Consider the following 20,996-nt stretch of genomic DNA (forward strand, 5'->3'; position numbering starts at 1 on the left):
ATATAGTATAAGATATTATAATATAAATATTTTTATCAGTCTTTTTTGTGGTAGTCCCAGACTGGAAACTAAGGCAAATATTTACCTATTTTAAACAAATTATGATATGTAAATGTAATGGACTGTTATTGAACCAAACCAAAAAAATCTTAATAAAGTTTTCTTAAATTGAATTATTATAAACTTAAATGTATAATCCTATGTTATAAATGTCTGAACCACTAAACTTCTTCAGGCCTTTTTGGAAAGAAGAGTGGGGTATAAAATAAAATAACATGAAATGCCTGGAAGAAAAATCATCCTAGACTTGAAGGCGTCAACTTTGTAGGAGGTTAAATGTGGAAGACATAAACATACTAAAACTGTATGATCCCAGGAGGTAGAAGGATGAGGTATCTCTGTGCTGATTAGAATGCCCAAGTGCTATTCATCATCCTTTGCTGAAGTACTTCATGGGTCCTCCTTATAAGCAACCTCTTGATTCAAAATCTAAATGCATTATATTTTTGACTATTTGCTTTAGGGTCCAAATATATGATGTCTGTTCACTTAAAACTCCTCTAATTGTATTCTCACTATAGAAGAGGCACTGTTGGTGTAATGAAGAGGATTGAATGTTGGGCTTTGGAAAGGGCATTGAATATGGAATCATGGTGTCCGAGTTCCAAGCCATTTTTTGATACTTTCTAATTTTTCAGGTATAGATAAGCGATTAGACCTATTAAGCCTCAGTCTCTTATTTGCCAAAGGAGCAGCATGGACTAAATGGTTTCTGGAGTCCCTTTCATCACTAGATGCATGATCTTATGACTCAGAAAATCTGGGTCCAAATCCCACCTTATAATACTTCGAGTCATAGATTTAGAGCCAAAAGAGATCTTGGAAATCAAGGCTGACCCTCTCATTCTATGGATGAGGAAATTAAGGCTAAGAGAGAGAGAGAGGTGACCCCAGGTAAGTTACTTAATCTATCTGAGTTTTCATTCCTCATCTGTAAAATGGGCATCATAATAGTATCTGCCTTTTGCAGTTGTTAGAAGACCCAGTGAGATACTAGATCTAAAGCATTTTCCAAATTTCCCATTACCATATTAATGCCAATTATTTGTTTTTCCTTCCTCTTCCCAGCATATATAATCATTGGTTTCACTTCTTCAAACTAAGTTGTGTTGTATTACAGCTCTGCAAAGATCAAACACTAATGCCAGTGAAGTCTGAGGGTTTTGAAATAGAACTAGGATGGCTGAGCTACCAGTTTCTCCTGGCATCTTGTGACTTTTAATTTAAAAATTAAAAATTTATAATAAGAGTTTATAATAATAAAATAAACAATAAAATAAAACACAAATAAAATAAAATTAATATTAAATTAAATTAAAAATAAAAATAAAATAATAAAAAAATTATAATAAAAATTTAAAAATTTCTCCAGTTGTTACAAAACCTCTTTCTTTAGTTGCCTTCCTCTCTATTTGGCTTCCTGTCAGTTATGGACATTTTTGCCTTATCATCAACTTCTGAAACAATTCCAGCAGAAGGATTAGGTATACCTCTAATGCGAAGCATAGCAAATGTATGTAGATCGGATGAGGTGAACATTGGTTTACTCACCCATAAAACGTGAGATACAGGAAGCCAATTCTCTTGCCAAGTTTAGCGACTTCTCCTCGTTGGGCAGCAGCTCCAGTTAGTCTCACGATGCCGATTTTCTTGAGAGTGGACAGCCAATTATAGGCATGCTCATCACTTGTTAAAACATCCTCAAAATCCAGAGTAGGAAGGTGGAGATTTGAGCCCCAGTATTGACATTCTGAGATCAAGAAAAGGTAGTAAAAATATTATTACTTTGACACTAATAATATTCATTCGTGTTCTAAATGGTATGGTCATCCTTATTAAGCCAATGGGATAGCAACCTTGAGAAGTGGGTGGCATCATCGTTATCACCCTTCTTTTACCAATGAGGAAGCTGAGGCTCACCTTAACAATGTGACTTTCCTTAAGATTCCCAGATAGTAAGTGATAGAACATGGAACTTGTAAAGATTAAAATCAATGTACAATAACCCAAATATTATATTTATAAGATTTATTAAAAATAAACTAGAGTTAAAAGGGCACTAACTCATTTAAGCTGGAAGAAAAAAAAAAAACAGGAAGAGGGAGGAGTTACAGCCAACTTATAACCAATCACACAACCACGCAAACTCCAGGATGCAGGGAAAGGGATGCTGGATAATATAGAAGGAATTCTGGGGAACATAGTTCAAAGGTTCAAGATTTTCCAATTATACAAACTCAAGACATATCTTTTTACTCCATGACTTCTGGTGACTTGCGGAGCTAAGATGTGCACTACAAGGTAGAATGCACAACTACAATTGGAGGTAAAAAAATAGACTATTAGAAAACTTCTGAGGAAGAACTTAGATTTTAGATCTTGCTTTTTCTCAGGGGATAAAAGCTAACTAAAATAAAAAAAAAAACTTACTTTTTGTTCTAGTAACAAATCTAAGACCAAAGGGCAAGAGCTAGGCAAAGAGGGTCAAATGACTTTCCCAGGGTTATATATCTAGGAAGTATTTGAGTCCAAATTTGAATCCAGGTCTCCCGGACTCCAGGATTAGTGCTCTATCCATGGTGCTACCTAGGTGCCCTGAAACTAACCAAAATTTATGGATAATATCCATTATGAGAGAGTAATTCATACTTGGCTAGTATGTCAATGGGACATACTTTCAGCCTCTGAGCCTTCATGTGCCTGACATCTGCTCAGAAATATTTCAGAATATTTCTACTTTATTTACTGACTAGCTATTTTACAGCAGAGGGTTTGATAAAATCAATAGGGGAACATCATTTGAGAAATGGGGATGAGAAAGGCAAAGGAAGAACATATGGTTCTCATTAGAAGAGAGACAAATCTTTCTCCAGCCTCCTTCTTCTGGAAAAGGGATTCCTCAGAGCTCAGTAGAAGCTGCCCCAGAGAGAGGATGGAAGGAGAACCTAGTTCTGGGACATTAATATTGCCTCTTGGACTTTAAAAAAATGAAGCAGGCTCTTGCTGGCAGCATCACAAAAGATAAAAAAAAGATAAATAATGGAAGGCATTGATGCTCAACTGCTCTTTCTAATTTAACAATGTTTAAATTATTCAGTATAATTATTCACTAAAGAAAGACAGAAGTAGGGGGTAGTTAGGTCCTCAGTGGATTGAGATGGGAGGTCCTAGGTTCAAATCTGACCTCTGACACTTCCTAGCTGTGTGACCCTGGGAATGCCACTTAACCCCCATTGCCTAGCCCTTACCACTCTTCTGCCTTGGAATCAATACACAGTATTAATTCTAAGACAGAAGGTAAGAGCTTTTTTTTTTTTTAAAGAAAGATGAAAGCAAAACTTTATAAAAGGCTTTCTGAATTTCAAACTAGTGTTTTGAAGAGAAGATGGAACAGAAAGGAAATCAAATTTTGCCAAAGGAAATAACTCAGATATTAACAATAATAGTCAGGAAAGATATCATTCCACATTATTCATTTTGGTTTCTAGTTCTCATTCACATATTGCTATAAAGTTAAAACCCACTTTAAGTAGGAGGATAAGTGTTCAAGATCTCATAATCAGTGTCATATAAACCTTTTTTAAAAACACTTGGAATCTATGTCATATTAAGGGAAAAGATTCATAATTCAGAAATAAATAATAGACTAGTCTCATCCTACCAGAGACTCTCACTTTTCCCAAGTTTGCCAGGGGGGAGAAACAACTAATTCCTTCTTTTAAAGGAGTAAAAAAACATAAAACCAGAGAAAGTTCAAAGGCTACTAGTCCAAGGAACCTTTCTGTTGTCATACTGTATAAAAACATCAATAGGTAGGGGGTACTGGAGCTAAGCTTGAAGTGAACCAGTTGGAGAGTTGATTGTTAAATTTCAGGGTGAGCATTTTCACCCTTGGAAAACAGAAAAGGCAACAAATCAGGACTTCATTCTGTTGACTGGACAAAATGTTTATAACATAGATTAAACCTAAAAATGTGTTGTATGTACAGTCCCTGCCCTCCCCCTCCCACTTATTCACACAGATATACAACTTCATATTCCTGTTTACAGAAGTGTGTGTCTGTGCCAAGTGTGCAGACAATGTGTGTGCATGTGCTCAAAGAGGAAAAGGCTTCATATTGTGAAGATTGGTTTTAACTATCTCCTGATTGTAACAATGAAGGTACTTAGCTCTTACTTTAGAGTGAAGCTAGAACTTTAAGCTACAATCTATTTTTAGAGTTTACTACAAAAAGGTGTTAAGTAACTATAAAAGGTAAATTAATCACAAAAAGGTTGAGTAAGTAACAAAAGGTGAACTTAACAAAGAAGTGTGAAGTAACTCTAAAGATATAATCTAACCAAAGAAGATGAGAACTAAAGAATGGGGAGTCCTGGAGAAAAGCGTCTGATGTGATTGGTAGATGTGAAAATTTAGAGGCGGGGACATAAGAGTAAAAGGTCCATATATTTTGTGTCACTTCCTCTCTCCAGGCACTTTTGATGGTGGAGAGGTAGCTGGTGGCAGTGTGCTGGGCCTTTTAGCATCTTGGCATGGCTACAGCTATTGTCCCATTCAGTGGTGAGTTTTCTGGCTGAGGTTTCCTCCTTTACTTTCCAAACTTTATTCTCTTAGAAGCCTCTAATCTTCTTCAGAGACCTAGTGGAGGAGATCTTGAACTCCCCCTGGCACAGGCCAGGCAGGAGAAATCCTATACCCTCTTCCCTCTTTCTCCTTAAAATCCTTCCCTCTATATTAATTAAAATTATCACAAATTTCCAGATTTTGTGTATTTTATTTGGGATTTTTCCCTGGTGACTAGTTAATTTAGTTTTTAAGTCACAACCCCAAAATTATCTTTACAATATACAAAAAATACCCTAATTTCTAGGTTGTTAGGTATAATAGCATATACCACAAGGTAATTTTTCCTGGGGTCTAAACTATATACTGGCTGTAAATAGCTTGGTCTTCCCTATGTTCCCTAATACAGTAGGCATTGGATAAATTCTTGTTGATTGACAGATTAGGCTTCTTTAGGAGTTCCATTAACACAGATGACTATGATTTCTTTTACTGAAGAGTAGTTGAGCTTGTCAGATCCTATATATCTATATTGTTTTGTTTAAATCTATGTGCCAAATTTTTGGAACGCATTAGTAAGTTGGAATGTGACTATTCTGTTTTCTTGGTTTCTTCTCTTCCTTTAGTTTCTGTGATCTAACATGTTCTGGGTTGTCCTATTAATTTACATGATAGCTACTCAGTCTCCTTTCTTATAACCTATATCTTAACCCCTCAAGGCTTTGTCCTTTTCACTCTATACTCTCTTCTTATGTGATTTCTTCAGATGCCCCAGGATCAATTATCATCGCCATGTAGATAACTCTCTCTCTCTTTCTCTCTGCCTGTCTGTCTATCTTTTTTTGTCTCTCTCTTCACCCATCCATCCATTCATTTTATCTATCTATCTATCTATCTATCTATCTATCTATCTATCTATCTGTCTGTCTGTCTGTCTGTCTGTCTGTCTGTCTGTCTGTCTGTCTATCTATCTATCTATCTATCTATCTATCTATCTATCTATCTATCTATCTATCTATCTATCTATCCATCCATTCATCTATCTCTATATATCTCTGAATGTCTCTTCTGAACATCAGGCATTTATCACAGTTATTGGCTGACCACGTCCCCTGAGATATCCTGTTGACAAATAAACCTCAATATAGCTCATATGGAATTATTTCCCCTGCTAAACCTGTTTCTGATTCAACCCCTCCCCCCCCCCCCCAGTAACGTCTCTACCATTGTTTCCTGCACTTCGGTTTGTAAACTCAGAGTTGTCCTTTGCTCTTTCCTCTCTTTCTCTAATACCCACCAAATATGTGCATTTCAGTATTAATCAGCTTCCTTTGTAATCCTTTGAAATTTATTTTATAATTTAAAAATCCTGAAAATGAATCTATAGTACATTTCCTTGGATAGTCAAAAAAAAAAAAGGTTAAAAACTCTTGTTCTATAGGAAAAATCTGATTCTTTTCAGACTTTTAGGACTTAAAGCTAGAAGGGAACTTAGAGTTCATCTGATCTAACTCCCTCCTTTTATAGATAAAAAACCAAAAACAACTGAGGCCAACAGAGGTTAATAAGATTACCTGAAGTCAGAATTTGAATTCAGATCCACTGACTGCAAATCTTTACTTTTTTTCACTTGTTTATAATGGCATCTTTTATGTAACTGATGGATTAACTAGCAATAGAAAGAAAGAGATCCAGTTTCTCTTTAGCCTCTTCCTTGTTGTCATTATTTGTAGTATTCTTCCTTCCCCACTTAAACTAGCATACGGCAAGTCAATAGTGCACAGGTTTTGCTCAAGTTTATTTAAAAATAACTGAAACATCTCTAGAATGTCAGATGTTTCCTCTATGGCATACTTTCGAGGAAATATGGAGAGTCATAGGATGAGAATCATAGGATCATAACTACAGAGTGAGAGAAAGCACAGGAAGGCTGTTTTGATATATCATGGGTTGTCATAAGAATTTAGTGGGGAAACATGTTATTGTAAAATATCAATATATTTTATCTCTTAGTACCATAAACATACATAATTTCTTTTTAAAGTTAAAACAAGTAAAAAGTTAAAATTTTCAAAAAGAACAGGAAAACTAGAAGATGACACATAGAGGCTAGAGATGTAGAAATATTTAATATTGACCTACATATAGCTAATGACCAAATATTTACCCCAAATTCTACAATAAGGTACTTTAAATACCTCGCAAAAAGAAAAATATCAGACTTCTTTGGTATGGAGGACCAATTTGATTTTCTAGATCATGGGGATGTCATGCTCCTAATTCCTTTAATATGGAAGGGATACCTATATTTATTAATTACTCTTTATGTACCAGGCAACATGCTAAGAACTTTATAAATAATCTTATTAGATGTGAACAACCTTGGGAGATAGGAGCTATTATTATCCCCATTTTACAATTGAGGAAACAGAGGCAGAGGTTAAGAGATTCATCTAGGGTCACACAGCTAGCAAGTATCTGAGACTGGATTAGAACTCAAGTCTTCTGATTCTAGGCCTTGTGCTTTATCCACAATACCACCAGCTTCTGAGAAGGAATCTCAGAGACCTTCTACTCCATGCCTCTTATCTTATAAATAAGAAAACTAGACTCCGACAGTGTAAAGGACCTTAAGAAAGGTCATGCAGATAGTAAACATCCAAGATGGAATGTGAAAACAGGACCTCTGATTCCAGAGCCATTTTTCTTTCTGTTTAACAACATGGAAAAGTTGGGATCTGAACTGATAGAATATCCATGCAAGGGAATTAAATATTCACTTAAATTATGAGGTGATTTTTTTTATCAAAAGGGTCCATTATACTCATATTAAATAACTGGGGACTTGGAGAAAGTTGTAGAAAGGATGCTCAGAGTAATGATTTTTTAAAAAAATGATAAATTTGATCCTTTTTATGCCCCATCTAACAAATGTAAACCTTAGGTGTTTTTTTGTTTGATTTCATAGTAATCCTCCTCTGCTCAGTGCAAGTCACTTAACCTTTGTTTGCCTCAGTTTTGTCAAGTATAAATGGGATTAATAATAGCATCTTCCTTCCAGAGTTGTGAGGATCAAATGAGTTATTATTCATAAAGCACTTAGCATAGTGCCTGGCACATAGTAGGTGCCATATAAATATGTATCCCCTTCTTTCTAGTACATCACACTACCTCTATCTACTTCTTTGGCATGTTGAGGTGTATGGGTAATGCTTTGGTAGAATCTGTTGACTGAGTAGAAAACGATTAAAGAAAAAAATTGTCAACTTTTTCTTAAAGTAAAATGTTCATTTTCACGTACTTGTTCTTATGTTATCCGGAATGGAATTGGGATCCATTATGATAGTTTTTCCAAAGATTTTTTTTCTTCCTTGAGCAGGGGGTTTAGAAAGATGTAGAAGGAGGGATAAAAATCCCTCCCGTTCAGGAGTAAAAGTTGTGATGTGCTGAGCTCCTCTCCTATCATAACTTACAAATTAGTGTGGATACACCCAGAACATTTTTGTCTTCAGCCATGTGAGTAGGAGTATAAGAAGTTTTGACAGTATCTGAACAGGCTGATGAAGAGTCAACATTCCAGTTTTGTAAGTCTATCGAATCCTGTGGGTTTAATAGGACTTGTTGTAAAGGCAGGAGCTGTGCTGACTTGTCTTAAAAGGACAAGGGAGGATTGAACGTGTTTTCAAGTCTTCAAATCTTCAATTACAAAACATTATTTAATGATACCAAACCACAACAAATCCCCAACCCCTAGTGACTTTTATCAGGCTGAAATGGTATATTTATCCCACAGTGACTTTAGTCAATCCTAATTATCTTTCTTCTATAGTTGATGGAGCCTGATGTTTGGCACACTTTAGACTGTGGGAAATCAGGATTTAGTTGTTTATGGGTTTGTATTCTTCAAGATCTGCCCCCATTTTTTTTTTCTTTTGGGTGGCCCTTGTCTCAACTGTTATTTCCAATCCAAATGAGTTGGATAGCTATGAAGCCAGCCAGCTTTCCTCAGAAAAAGATAATGTGCTCCACTTGGTGTGGAAGTTCATAGAATGCCAACATTTTTCTAGCCACTCCTGAGATTGCTCAATCTGTCTTAAATCACTTATCGGGTTATAGTATCTCTTATCGATGGAAAAGGCCCAGATGGTGATAAATACCTTGGACGTTGACTGATCTCTAGGTAATAAAATTGTCCATTGCCAAGTTGGAAGAAAATTTCAGTATATAGGCATAAAAATTGGTTTTATATAGTTATAAATAAATAGAATATAACTGACAACTTAGATTGAATACAGATAATGGATTCAATTTTATCAAGCCTGAAATTTAATGATAGATTCTTAGAATTTTAGAGCAGGACTGAAGCTTAGATAGTTAGCATTTGGCCATTCATTTTAGCCTATTGAGTTCCCTATTTCACCATTCTCTGTGGTAAGAAAACCAATTGCTTTCTTTTTTTTTTTTAATATAAACCCTTACCTTCCGTCTTGGAGTCAACACTGTGCGTTGGCTCCAAGGCAGAAGGGTGGAAAGGGCTAGGCAATGGGGGTCAAATGACTTGCCCAGGGTCACACAGCTAGGAAGTGGCTGAGGCCAGATTTGAACCTAGGACCTCCCATCTCTAGGCCTGACTCAATCCACTGAGCCACCCAGCTGCCCCCTAATTAGTTTCTTTTTTTTTTTAACTTGGTTAGCAAAACCATGCCAGTGAGGGCAAGAACAAGAGGTGGTATTTTAGAAAATATAGTGAACTTTGACTATGAAGATCTGGGTATTCTAGCTCCAACACTGTATGACCTTGAGTAAAGTTCTTTCACCCTTAAATCCTGTAGTTAATGTAAAGGGGAAATAATATTCATCACTACCTCTTAGTGTTAATTTTTGTTATTTATTTTATGAATGTAACCTATGAAAGCATCATAGTTACAAAAAGGTTTAGAAATGTAAGGGACTATAGAGGCTATGGAGTCCAATCTCTTTATTTTATTACAAATGAGAAGTAAAGAATAGACGTGAAGCAGTTTGTAGGCATATAACTTGTACATTTCTAAGGCAGGATTTGAATTCAGATTTTCCCAAGTTCGGCATTCTATCCACTACACAAGGTCATTTTGTAAAAGATATTTTATTTTACCAATTACATGTAATAACAATTTTCCCCATAAGTTTTATGAAGTTATAAAATTCAAATTGTCTCCCTCCTTCCATTTCTTTCCCCCTTCCTGTATCTGGTAAGTTTTGATCTGGGTTATACATGCATTATCATGAAAAACATATTTCTATATTGGTTGTTGTTGTAAGAGAATACTCATGCAAAACCAAAACCCCCAAATAAACTACAGTGAAATATATGTTTTGATCAGCATTCTGACTCCTACAGTACCTTTTCCAGAGGCAGATCTTAGTCTTAACTCCATCAGAATGGTCCTGGATCATTGTATTGCTGAGAGTAGCTAAGTCTATCAGATTTGATCATTTCACAATATTGCTGTTACTGTGTATAATGATCTCCTGGTTCTGCTTATTTTACTCTGAATCAGTTCATGGAGATCTTTCCAGCTCTTTCTGAAATCACTCTGTTCATTATTCCTTACAGTACAATAGTATTCCATCACCATCATATACCATAATTTGTGCAGGAATTCCCCAGTGATGGACAGCCTCTCAATTTCCAGTTCTTTGCTGCCACAAAAGGGCTGCTATAAACATTTTTGTACAAGTAAGTCCCCCATCCTTTTTTATCTCAATGGGATATAGAACTAGTAGTGATATTTCTGGATCAAAAGGTATACATAGTTTTATAGCCCTTTGTGCATAGTTTCAAATTGTCCTAAAACATGGTTGATCAGTTCTCAACTCCACCAACAATGTAGCTGCCTAATTATAAATGTATAATGTGTATAGATAATATATGTATAATAAATACTGTTTGACCCACACAGGTTGGATAGTATAACTTGTTCTCTTGGGAGCATAAAATAGCTGTCTTGAAAGTGAATATCTTTAGTCATAAAAGACATTGAGAGAGAACAAATCTGAATCAGTGCACAAGTATCTTTATCACCAGAATAGAAAATGGGTCTTACATATTAATGTGCCTAGAGTTCGATGCATGCCTATGACCTTACTGATGCAAGGGACAACATTTATATTACACATCTAAATGTAGTGGTAGTCTCTCGGTGACCGAGAATGACTACTGTCTTTGTGCAGTTTCATCTAGGGTGCACCCTCATGTGGCTTTGGAGTCCAAAGGCTGAGGCGCACAGTTTGTGGCACATGGGGCCTGGGACGCCAGTTGTTACGGGAGGTGCGGTTGTGGCCTGGTGTCGGCGTTCACGCGCAGCGGCAAGAATTTGATGTCGCTCATCTTCAAAGGGGGTGGCGGCGTGGTGAATGTGGGCTCACCAGCTGCTTCTGTCAGAGGCAGCGAGTTCTAGTTGCTTTGGTGTCATGCCAGCCCACTTCAAGTTGGACTTTAGCTGATACTTGAATCTTTTCTTTGGTCGCCTTGTATCCTGAGTCCAGCTGACAGTTCACCGTAGAATACCTGTCTTGGTATTCACTGTGGGTCCATGCGGATGACGTGTCCAGACCATCATAGCTGGGTTTGGAGGACCAGGACTTCGATGCTGGTGGAGTTGGCTCTGTCGAGGACTTCCTGTTTGGTGATTCGGTCCTGCCATCGGATCCTCATGATGGACCAGAGGGAGCGTTGGTGGAATTGCTCCAGCTGCTTCATGTGCTTCCGGTACAGTGTCCATGTCTCACACCGTACAGGAGCGAGATGAGGACCACTGCGTTGTACACTTTGGGCTTCGTCGCAGTGCTTACACCGCTGTGTTGGAGGACTTTGCAGCACAGCCGCCCGAGCGCCTGGCTGGCCTTTTGGATCCTGGCATTGATCTCGTGGTCTAGGGACCCGTCGTTGGCGATGGTGCTGCCCAGGTACTTGAAAGCGTTGACGTTAGAAAGCTGCGTGCCGTCGATTGTAATGCACGGCTGGTTCGTTGGCCTTCCTGGTGCAGGTTGGAACAGCACCTCTGTTTTGCTGAGGCTGATAGTCAGGCCAAACAGTTTTGTTGTGGTAGAGAACCTGTCCACAATGGTTTGGAGATGATTTTCTTGGTGGGCCATGAGAGCACATTCATCTGCGAAGAGAGCTTCCAGGATGAGTCTCTCTGTTGTCTTTGTTTTTGCAGTCAGGCGACGAAGGTCAAATAGTGAGCCATCCAGTCGGTATTTGATGTAGACGCCCAGGTCTAGATCCATCACAGCATGTCGTAATACTTGGGTGAAGTATAGGTTGAATAGTACCGGAGCGAGGACACAGCCTTGTTTCACGCCATTGAGATGCTGAAGTGATTGGAAGTCTCTCCACCAGATAGGACTTCCGCTGTCACTGGATCAGTTTGACGAATTTTGCTGGACAACCGAGCTTGCTGAGGATCACCCACAATGCGTCCCTGTTCACTGTGTCGAACACCTTCATCAGGTCTATGAAGACAATGTAGAGACTCAGGTTCTGCTCAAGGCATTTTTCCTGCATTTGCCTCACTGTGAAGACCTTGTTGATGGCGCTGCGATCTGGTCAGAAGCCACATTGTGATTCAGGCAGGTTCTGCTCTGAAACAGATGACAGGAGTCTGTTGAGTATAACACGGGCAAAGATCTTTCTGGCAGTGGAGAGTAGTGATATGCCTCTGTAGTAGTCACAGGCTGCTCGTGAGCCTTTATTCTTGTATAGGGCTACAATGGAGGCATCTCTGAGTTCTGGGGGCATGTCTTCCTCTTCCCATATGCTGGTCAGCACTATGTGGAATGCCTGGAGTGCCTTTCCATTTATGGCCTTATATACCTCAGTTGGGATCCCCTCTTTACCGGGTGCCTTGCCTGCACTCATTTGTTTAATGGCTTTTTGGACTTCCTCTATTGAAGGAGGGATGTCAAGTTGTTCAATGGTGCGGTTTTGGGGGATTTGGTCAAGGGAGCTTTGGTCGACTGAAGAGGGTCGGTTGAGAAGCTGACTGAAATGTTCTTTCTACCTGTTGCTGATGCCTTTTTTATCTTTTATGAGAGTGTCACCGTCAGAGGATAGCAAGGGAGTGGTGGTGGGTTTTAATGGCCCATAGACAGTCTTGAGGGCACTGAAAAATTGTTTGTAGTTTTTCGTATCAGCAAAATGCTGGATTTCTTCTGCCTTTTTTTCCCACCATCGGTCTTGCATCTTCCTAATCTCACGCTGTGCCATGGCTTGGAGAGACTTGAATCTGTCCTTTTTAGGAGCAGAGTTTGGGTTATTTTGCCACTCCATAAAGGCTTTGTTCTTTTCGCTCAATAGGTCTTCAATAGCAGTGTTGTTCTCATCGAACCAGTCCTGGTGGTTGCGTTGTTTGGGGCCTAGGACTATCTTTGATGTTTCCTTCACTGTGTCTTTGAACTGGTTCCATTTCTCGGTTGAGCTTCCAGTGAGTGGTCCCTTGGCAGACAGCTTGTCATCCAGCCAGGACTGGAATGTTTGCAAATAAGATGGATCTCTAAGATGACTCAAGTTGTAAAATGCGCAAACTGTCTGTTTTGGATGGCAAGGCGCAATGCGCATTTGAAGAGTCACTCTAACCAATCTGTGGTCTGTCCAGCATTCAGCTCCTCTCATGGCTCTAGTGATCTGTACATCCTGGATGTCTTGCCGGCATACAATGACGTAGTCAATGAGATGCCACTGTTTTGATCGTGGGTGCATCCACGTTGTTTTATATTTGTTCGCCATTCTGAACACAGTGATCGTGATGGTGAGTTCGAACTCTGAGCATTTGCTGAGTAGCAGTAGGCCGTTGTTGTTCATTTTGCCCACGCTGTGTTTGCCATCACTCCTTTTCATCTTTCATGGTCCTGGCCAACGCAGGCGTTGAAGTCTCCCAGTAGTATCAGCTTGTCATTTGTGGGCACTGAGTGCAGGACGGCACTCAGATCAGAGTAGAACTGCTTGATGGTCTCCTCTGTGCTGGTCAGTGTTGGGGCACATGCACTGATGATTGTGGCATACTGGTCTTTGCTGAGAGGCAAACGGATCTTCATGAGCCTCTCGCTGATGCCCACAGGCAAGTCTGGCAGCTGTTTGAGCAAACTGGTCTTGATGGCCAGGCCAACGCCGTGGATTCTGTCTTCATTTGAGGCTCTACCTTTCCAGAAGAAGGTGTATCCAGTGGTGGGTTCGCTGAGTGATTCCTCTTCTGGTAAGCGTGTTTCGCTTAAGGCTGCGATGTCGATGTTATATTGTGCCAGTTCTTTAGAGCTGTTCTTCTCTCAGGTCTTGGGGTATTCTCTCTATCAAGTAATGTCCTGATGTTCCATGCTCCTAGTAGGAGTTTCTTCGTATTTTGTTTTCTTTGATTTCGACCACTTAAAGGGGATGACCCGCCAGCCGCGGTGTGCTGACCGGGTGTTTGTAGGGCAGACAATGTTTGGGACACCTTTTCTAGTCCCCTCCCTTGATTAGGGTGAGCAGTGCTGTCCTAGAGAGGGCTGCTCAGTCATCCAGGATGCTGCCGAACGTCCCTGCTGCCCTACAGGTCCGTGGGCCGCCTATGTGCAGGATCATGACTACAACTGCCAGTGGTCACCTCCACCTGTTGCGTCACCACTCCCCGAGTGGATAAATAACAGAACTTGAAGTCAGGAAGACCTAAGTTCAAATCTTGCATCAGACTTCCTAATTGTATAAACCTCATCAAGACATTTAACTTCTGTCTGCCTCAGCTTCCTTATCTGTTAAATGGGGATATAAATATTTCCTATTTCATAGGCTATGGAGAGGATCCAGTGAGTTAAAATGTCAGATATTTGTTAACTTTGAGGCACTATCTAAAAGCTAGCTCCTATTACCAGCTAGTTATTATCTTTGCCATACTTACTAAAGAATAACAAATAAATGAAACATGACATTTGATATAGCATAATGGATAGCATTGGACTGGGTTTCATTCTCAATGTAGGCACTAGCCAAGTGACCCTGAACATAACATTAAATCTGCCTCAATTTTTCTCACCTGCGAAATGGGTCTTAAAAATAGTACCTACTATGTAAGACTGTTGGAGGATCACATGGTCACATTCATATATTAAGGCATCCTGTATACATTTAAGTACTATATAAATGTTAATTGTTATTTTTATTATCATACTTGAATTTTAGTATAATAATAATAGAGTGCTTTGAGATTTGTGAAGCCTTTTACATCTAATATCTCATTTTATCCATACTACAACTCTAAAAAGCAGGTGCTATTATTATCCCCATATTACAGATGAGGAACTTGGATCTTAGTGAAGTTAAATGACTTTCCCAGGGTCATAAAGGTCTGAGGTAGGATTTGAATTCTCATTTTTAAATCTTCATTCTAGCCACCGAGCCTGTCTAGTATAGAAAATCAAGCTTTGTATCCTGCATGTGACTACTTAAGATTTTGACCTATTTGGACTGCTTAATTTCTTTTGATTTTTAAAATTCTCTCTTTGAATGACCAGAACTTCTGTGGTTCTTTATAAAAGGCCCTTGGGAGACACAAAAAGATACTGAAATCTATCTCTCAGAAGGTTGTCGGTGACCTCCTAAATCCAATGACCTTTTCTCAATCCTCACCCTCTTGAGACTTTTGGGAACTTGTGACCAAAAGTCAACCACTCTCTCTTTTTGGTTTCCCTCTCTGTTCTTCTTCTAGTTCTCCTTCTACCTGTCCAACTCTAACTTTTCAGTCTCCTTACTTAGGTCATCATACATTTTTGGTACCCTAAACATGACTGAATACCAAGTCTCTTCTTTCTGTTCTTTCCATTACTAATGCCATCTACACCCATTGGTGGCATTATCATCACTTGGTGTACAATTGTACCCAGCTCTAAATTCTCTCCAATTTTAAGCACTCTTTGTTAGCCAACTGGGTGTCTTTGTTGTTCAGTCATTTTCAGTTGTGTCTGACTCTTCATGGCCCCATTTGGGGTTTTCTTGGCAAAGACACTGGAAGAATTTGCCATATCCTTCTCCAGCTCATTTTACAGATGAGGAAACTGAGGTAAGCCAGGTGAAGTGACTTGCCTAGGATCACACAGCTTGTATTATCTGAGGCCAGATTGTAACTCAGGAAGTTGAAACTTCCTGACCGTATATCCAGTACTCTATCTACTATCCCACTTAATTGCCCATAAATTTTGTTGCTGGTGTTCAGTTGTCTACTTGTGTTCAACTCTTCTTGATCCCATTTGGAATTTTCTTGGCAAAGATAGAATAGTAGTTTTCCATTTCCTTCTCCAGCTCATTTTATAGACAAGGAACTAAGGGACTTGGTATACCTCAAAATTGGCATATTTAAAACTTCTGTCCACCATTTCCTCTAAATTACCTGGTTTCTTTTGAGGTCACTTCCCCCCTCCCCATCCTTATCTCAGTTATCAAGGCTTATAACCTCAAATTAATTTTTTTGGAAAAAATTATTTAATTAACTAATTTAGAATATTTCCCCATGGTTTTATGATTCTTGTTCTTTCCCTTCCCTCCTTCCATCCCCCTCCCATAGTTGATGCACAATTCCACTGGGTTTTACATGTGTCATTGATCAAGACCTATTTCCATATTATTGATGTTTGCACTAGGGTGATTGTTTAGAGTCTACATCCCCAATCATATCCTCATCAACCCATGTGATCAAGAAGTTGTCAAACTAATTTTTGATACCTCCACATAATATAATTCCATGTATAATTTTCTTCTTTTCCATTCATTCCCATGGCCTTGCCCAAACTGTTTTATTTCTTCATTGGTCTTGCTTCTAGAATCTTTTCCTTCATAAAGTTGCCAAAATAATCTTCCTATGGTACAAATATGCTAATATCATCACCTAACATAGACTTTGAGTAACTCCTTATTGCCATCAGGATTAAGCACAAACTCCTTTGGGATGACATTTTTTGGTTCACTGCAATTTATTTCTAATTTGTTTCCTGTCATATTTTGAATGAGTCCCTTTTACATACTCTACCATCTCACTGGCCCCTTTTATAAGATGCTTCCTTGCCTAGACAATACCAGCTTCAGCCTCTGTGCATTTGTATTTTGTATGCACAGTTTTATAGCCTTTTGTACATAGTTTCAAATTGTCCTAAAACATGGTTGATCAGTTCACAACTCCACCAACAATGTAACTGACTAACTATAAATGTATAATAAAGTAATTACTGTTTGACCCTGGCAATTAGAGCCTAGAAAAGATCTAATGGGAAACATGTTACAACTAATACTGTGGTCAACTGTAGTAGGAATAATTGCCATTTATTGGGGCTACTGTGTCATTTACAATACAGTGGCAAGTATGATAGACAATGTTCTGGGGACATTAACCAATGTGACTATGGAATGGACACAGTTGCCAATGAATTATCTAGATGTGAATTACCTGTTTCTTAGAATTCTTCTGTTCCTTCAAGGACCAGCTCAGATGTCGCTTCCATGAAGCTTTCCCCGGTCCTGATTACTTGAGCCTTTTCTTGCTCACTCTCTCCTCAGATATGTCTAGACATCTCTGGCTGAGGCTTCCTTTTACTCTCTCATATTTTTTGGCTTATGCTGTATCTTAGGAAAATAGGTTGCTATGTCTAGAGCTAGGAAGGAGCTTACAGATCTTCAGGTTCAGGACTTTAATGTAACACTGAAGAAACTGAGGCACCTGGGGGGACTTTAGGTATTTCAGTGGATTGAGAGCTAGGACTGGAGATGTAGAGGACCTGGGTTCAAATCTGGTCAAATGCATTTCCTGGCTGTGTGCTCCTGGACAAGTCACTCAAGTCCTATTGACTAGCCCTTTATAGCTCTTCTGCCTGGGAACCAACTTGCAATATTGATTCTAAGACAAGAGGCAAGGGTTTAAAAAAAGTCAGGATAAGTGACTTGTGTAGGGTCATGCAGTTAGTAAGTATCTCAATAGGAATTTGAACTTGGGGCTTAATGCCTCAAAGGCTCTATATCCCATGTAGTAAGATGTAAGATCAGAAGTTCTTTTGTAGGCTTATGGTATCAGAGCTAGAAAGAACTTTAGAGGTAATTTTAGTCCATCCTCTTTGCTTTAGAGCTGAGGAAACTTAGTTTTGCAGAGGTTAAATAACTTGGCTAAACCATGCCAAGACCATTTTATGCTTGCTTTTGGATTCCCTGGGCAACTGGGTTGTGCAGTGGATAGAGCCCTGGTCTGGAGTCAAGAAGTCAAATCCAGCCTAAGACGTTAGTTGTGTGACTCTGGGAACTCATTAACTCTATTTACCTCAGTTTCCTCATTTCTGAAATAAGCCAAAGAAGGAAATGGAAAACACCACCAGCATCTTTGCCAAGAAAACCCCAAATGGGGCCATGAAGAGTTGGACATGGTTGGAAAGACTGAACAGCTGGATCCTCTGAGTTTCACACAGTGCTTTGCACATACTGAACATTTGACAAATCTTTGTTGAATTTGGATATTTGAATCATTTCACCATGTTTGAATCTGGGCATTTTATGAAAAATGCCATTTGCAGGTGAAGCTTTCAATGTAGAGAAACCCCCAACGTCTGCAGGTCTCACAGGCTGCCTGGAGATTTGTCATCTCTCAAATGAATCATGCTTCAGCACAGTTAACAATCAGCTTTCCCCTTTGTTAACATGTGTCTGTATTTTGGGTAGCCCATTCATTTGGCCCATTTGGTTTTGCTTAAGCCTGCTCTTATTTTACAGGAAGTTTCACTGCCTTGAGTCTCCTGCAATTTTAAAGTCAGATTAAAAAAGAAACATATTCAGAGGAATGTAAATATTTTTACATTTCTAAAGCCAGACTTTGACAATCCAAAAGAGATATGTATAGGGCACAGACTGCATAATTGGGAACAATTGCTATTTATATTTTGTTCACTTTTCCTTTTAAGACCACACAAGAGAAATTACTTCTCTTTTAAAATATAGACCAAGTCAGATTTTCCAAGCATGATGTAGGGGAAAGAATACTGAATTTGGGTGGAGGACCCAGATGTGCCACTCACTATTTAATGTGTCTTAGGGTTAACTCTTTTGGGACTTATTTTTCTCATGAGGAAAACAAAGAAGTTAGACTAATAAGAATAGCAGTACTCACATTTACATAGTGCATTAGGTTTGCAAAGTGTTTTGTGTTCATTATTTTGTTTGAATGTCATCAAACATCAACATCTCCATTTATGAAAAAGGAAATAACCTCAGAGAAATTATGCAAGTTGTTCTGGTTCACACAGACACACAAGTGTTGGAGGTAAGATTTAAACCCAGATCTTTGAGAGTCAGAGTCCAGCACTTTATCTAGTACACAAGACTTCCTTCCTTCCTTCCTTCCTTCCTTCCTTCCTTCCTTCCTTCCTTCCTTCCTTCCTTCCTTCCTTCCTTCCTTCCTTCCTTCCTTCCTTCCTTCCTTCCTTCCTTCCTTCCTTCCTTCCTTCCTTCCTTCCTTCCTTCCTTCCTTCCTTCCTTCCTTCCTTTCCTTCCTTCCTTCCTTCCTTCCTTCCTTCCTTCCTTCCTTCCTTCCTTTCCTTCCTTCCCTTCCTTCCTTCCTTCTCTTCCTTCCTTCCTTCCTTCCTTCCTTCCTTCCTTCCTTCCTTCTTCCTTCCTTCCTTCCTTCCTTCCTTCCTTCTTTCTTTTCTTTCTTTCTTTCTTTCTTTTCTTTCTTTCTTTCTTTCTTTTCTTTCTTTCTTTCTTTCTTTCTTTCTTTCTTTCTTTCTTTCTTTCTTTCTTTCTTTCTTTCTTTCTCTCTCTCTCTCTCTCTCTCTCTCTGTCTCTCTCTCTCTTTCTTTCTTTCTTTCTTTCTTTCTCTCTCTCTCTTTCTTTCTCTCTCTCTTTCTTTCTCTCTTTCTTTCTTTCCATCTTAGATTCAATACTCTTCTGTATTGATTCTATTGTATTGGTTCTAAGGCAGAAGTATGATAAGGGCCAGCAACAGGGGTTATGTGACATGCCCATGGTCACACACTAGGTAGTATCTTGAAGTCACATTTGAATCCAGGACCTCCCATCTCTGGGCCTGGTTCTCAGTTCACTGAGCCACTCAGCTGCCCCCCAAAACTATCGTTCTTAATGTCCCACTTTAGATAACTGATATTCAAGCTTCAAAAAAAATGAGTATGCATAATGGTACATGTATATTTACTTATAAATTATGTATACAGAACTACTCTATCAATAATTATGTTTTTTTAGAACTTATACAAAGGATAAGAAAAAGATAAAATAATGTTTGGTCCTTGCATCAGTAGGGAGACAACATCCTGGTCTATAGAAAGGTAATGACGAAGAACAGCACTGCAAAAGTCCACCATTCTGCTCATCAGGGACAGAATGGTACCATACTACCACCATCACCACTGCCACTTCTAGAGATATATTGGAGAGATTATGTTGTCCTGACTTACCAGACTTATGAGAGAATGCTTGCAGTGGTCCTGAAATTCTGCCAAGGTGGCAAATTCCTGACTAGCACTGCCCTATTATAGTTTTCTGGCATAAATAAACTCTAGAGAAGTCTGAATCCATGCACTTGTATCCTAATGGAATCCATTTATGCGATATTTTATCCTCTCCTATTTCAAAGAAATAGATCTGGGACAAACCAGTTACCAAATTCATTAAGAGTGTCAGAGAATGAAAAAACAACTCAATGATTGGGAAGAAGTAAAATCACAGTTCATTAAACTGCCCTGCAAAAAAAAAAATGATGCCGAGAAGAGTTACTCAATATTATTATTCTTCCCAAAAACCTAAAAATTGAAAAAAAATCACGTAAGAGATGATTTTCCTTTTTACCCCCTCCCAAGTGGAAAACAAATACTCAGGAACTGGATAGAACACACTTGACTGTCCTAAATCACATGTCTGGAAAATGCATTCAAAACAAATTGAAGTTTCACACTTGGGTATGGGAATGTAAACAGTGTAACAAATTACAGAATACTTAAGGTATGAACCATGTTTTCTAATTTAACTTGGAGCCTTATTGATAAATACTTCCTTGAATATATGCTTTACACATAGTAAAATTATTCACGTAACGTGTGCTGCCCTTCCAAAACCATTTGTCGGCATCATGTCCGAAGGTTCAGTGTCACATTCCTGGATCTTAAGTTTTATTTAGAAAAGGAAAAGAAGCCTTCTTTAGAAAAGGATTTAAAAGTCCAGGACTTTGGGCTGAAATGTATTATTTCGGAAGCTTGGACCTTCTCCCCACCTGCTATGAACTATTCCTTTGGCTCTGAGACCTGCTCATCTAATGTGCAGAAGATCAGCCAATTGTTCTGTATCATTTCCTGTAAATAACTTCTCTGGGTCATGCCC

The 20,996-nt window shown here is 38.8% G+C and overlaps 1 protein-coding gene and 1 long non-coding RNA gene across 5 annotated transcripts in view; one reads left to right on the forward strand and one right to left on the reverse strand.

The window, feature by feature from the left end:
- Positions 1-20,996, forward strand: part of LOC103099035 (uncharacterized) — a 113,408-nt gene that overhangs the window by 87,883 nt on the left and 4,529 nt on the right. The window lies entirely within an intron of this gene.
- The window catches only part of BBOX1 (gamma-butyrobetaine hydroxylase 1), a 115,296-nt gene that overhangs the window by 33,787 nt on the left and 60,513 nt on the right, over positions 1-20,996 (reverse strand). For all 4 annotated transcript variants that reach the window (XM_056801999.1, XM_056802000.1, XM_007497191.2 and 1 more), the window contains one exon: positions 1,612-1,810. In XM_056801999.1, the coding sequence (XP_056657977.1) occupies positions 1,612-1,810 (199 nt within the window). The remainder of the gene's footprint in view (positions 1-1,611; positions 1,811-20,996) is intronic.

The sequence above is a fragment of the Monodelphis domestica genome, chromosome 6, assembly GCF_027887165.1.
Source record: "Monodelphis domestica isolate mMonDom1 chromosome 6, mMonDom1.pri, whole genome shotgun sequence".
Classification (NCBI taxonomy): Eukaryota; Metazoa; Chordata; class Mammalia; order Didelphimorphia; family Didelphidae; genus Monodelphis; species Monodelphis domestica.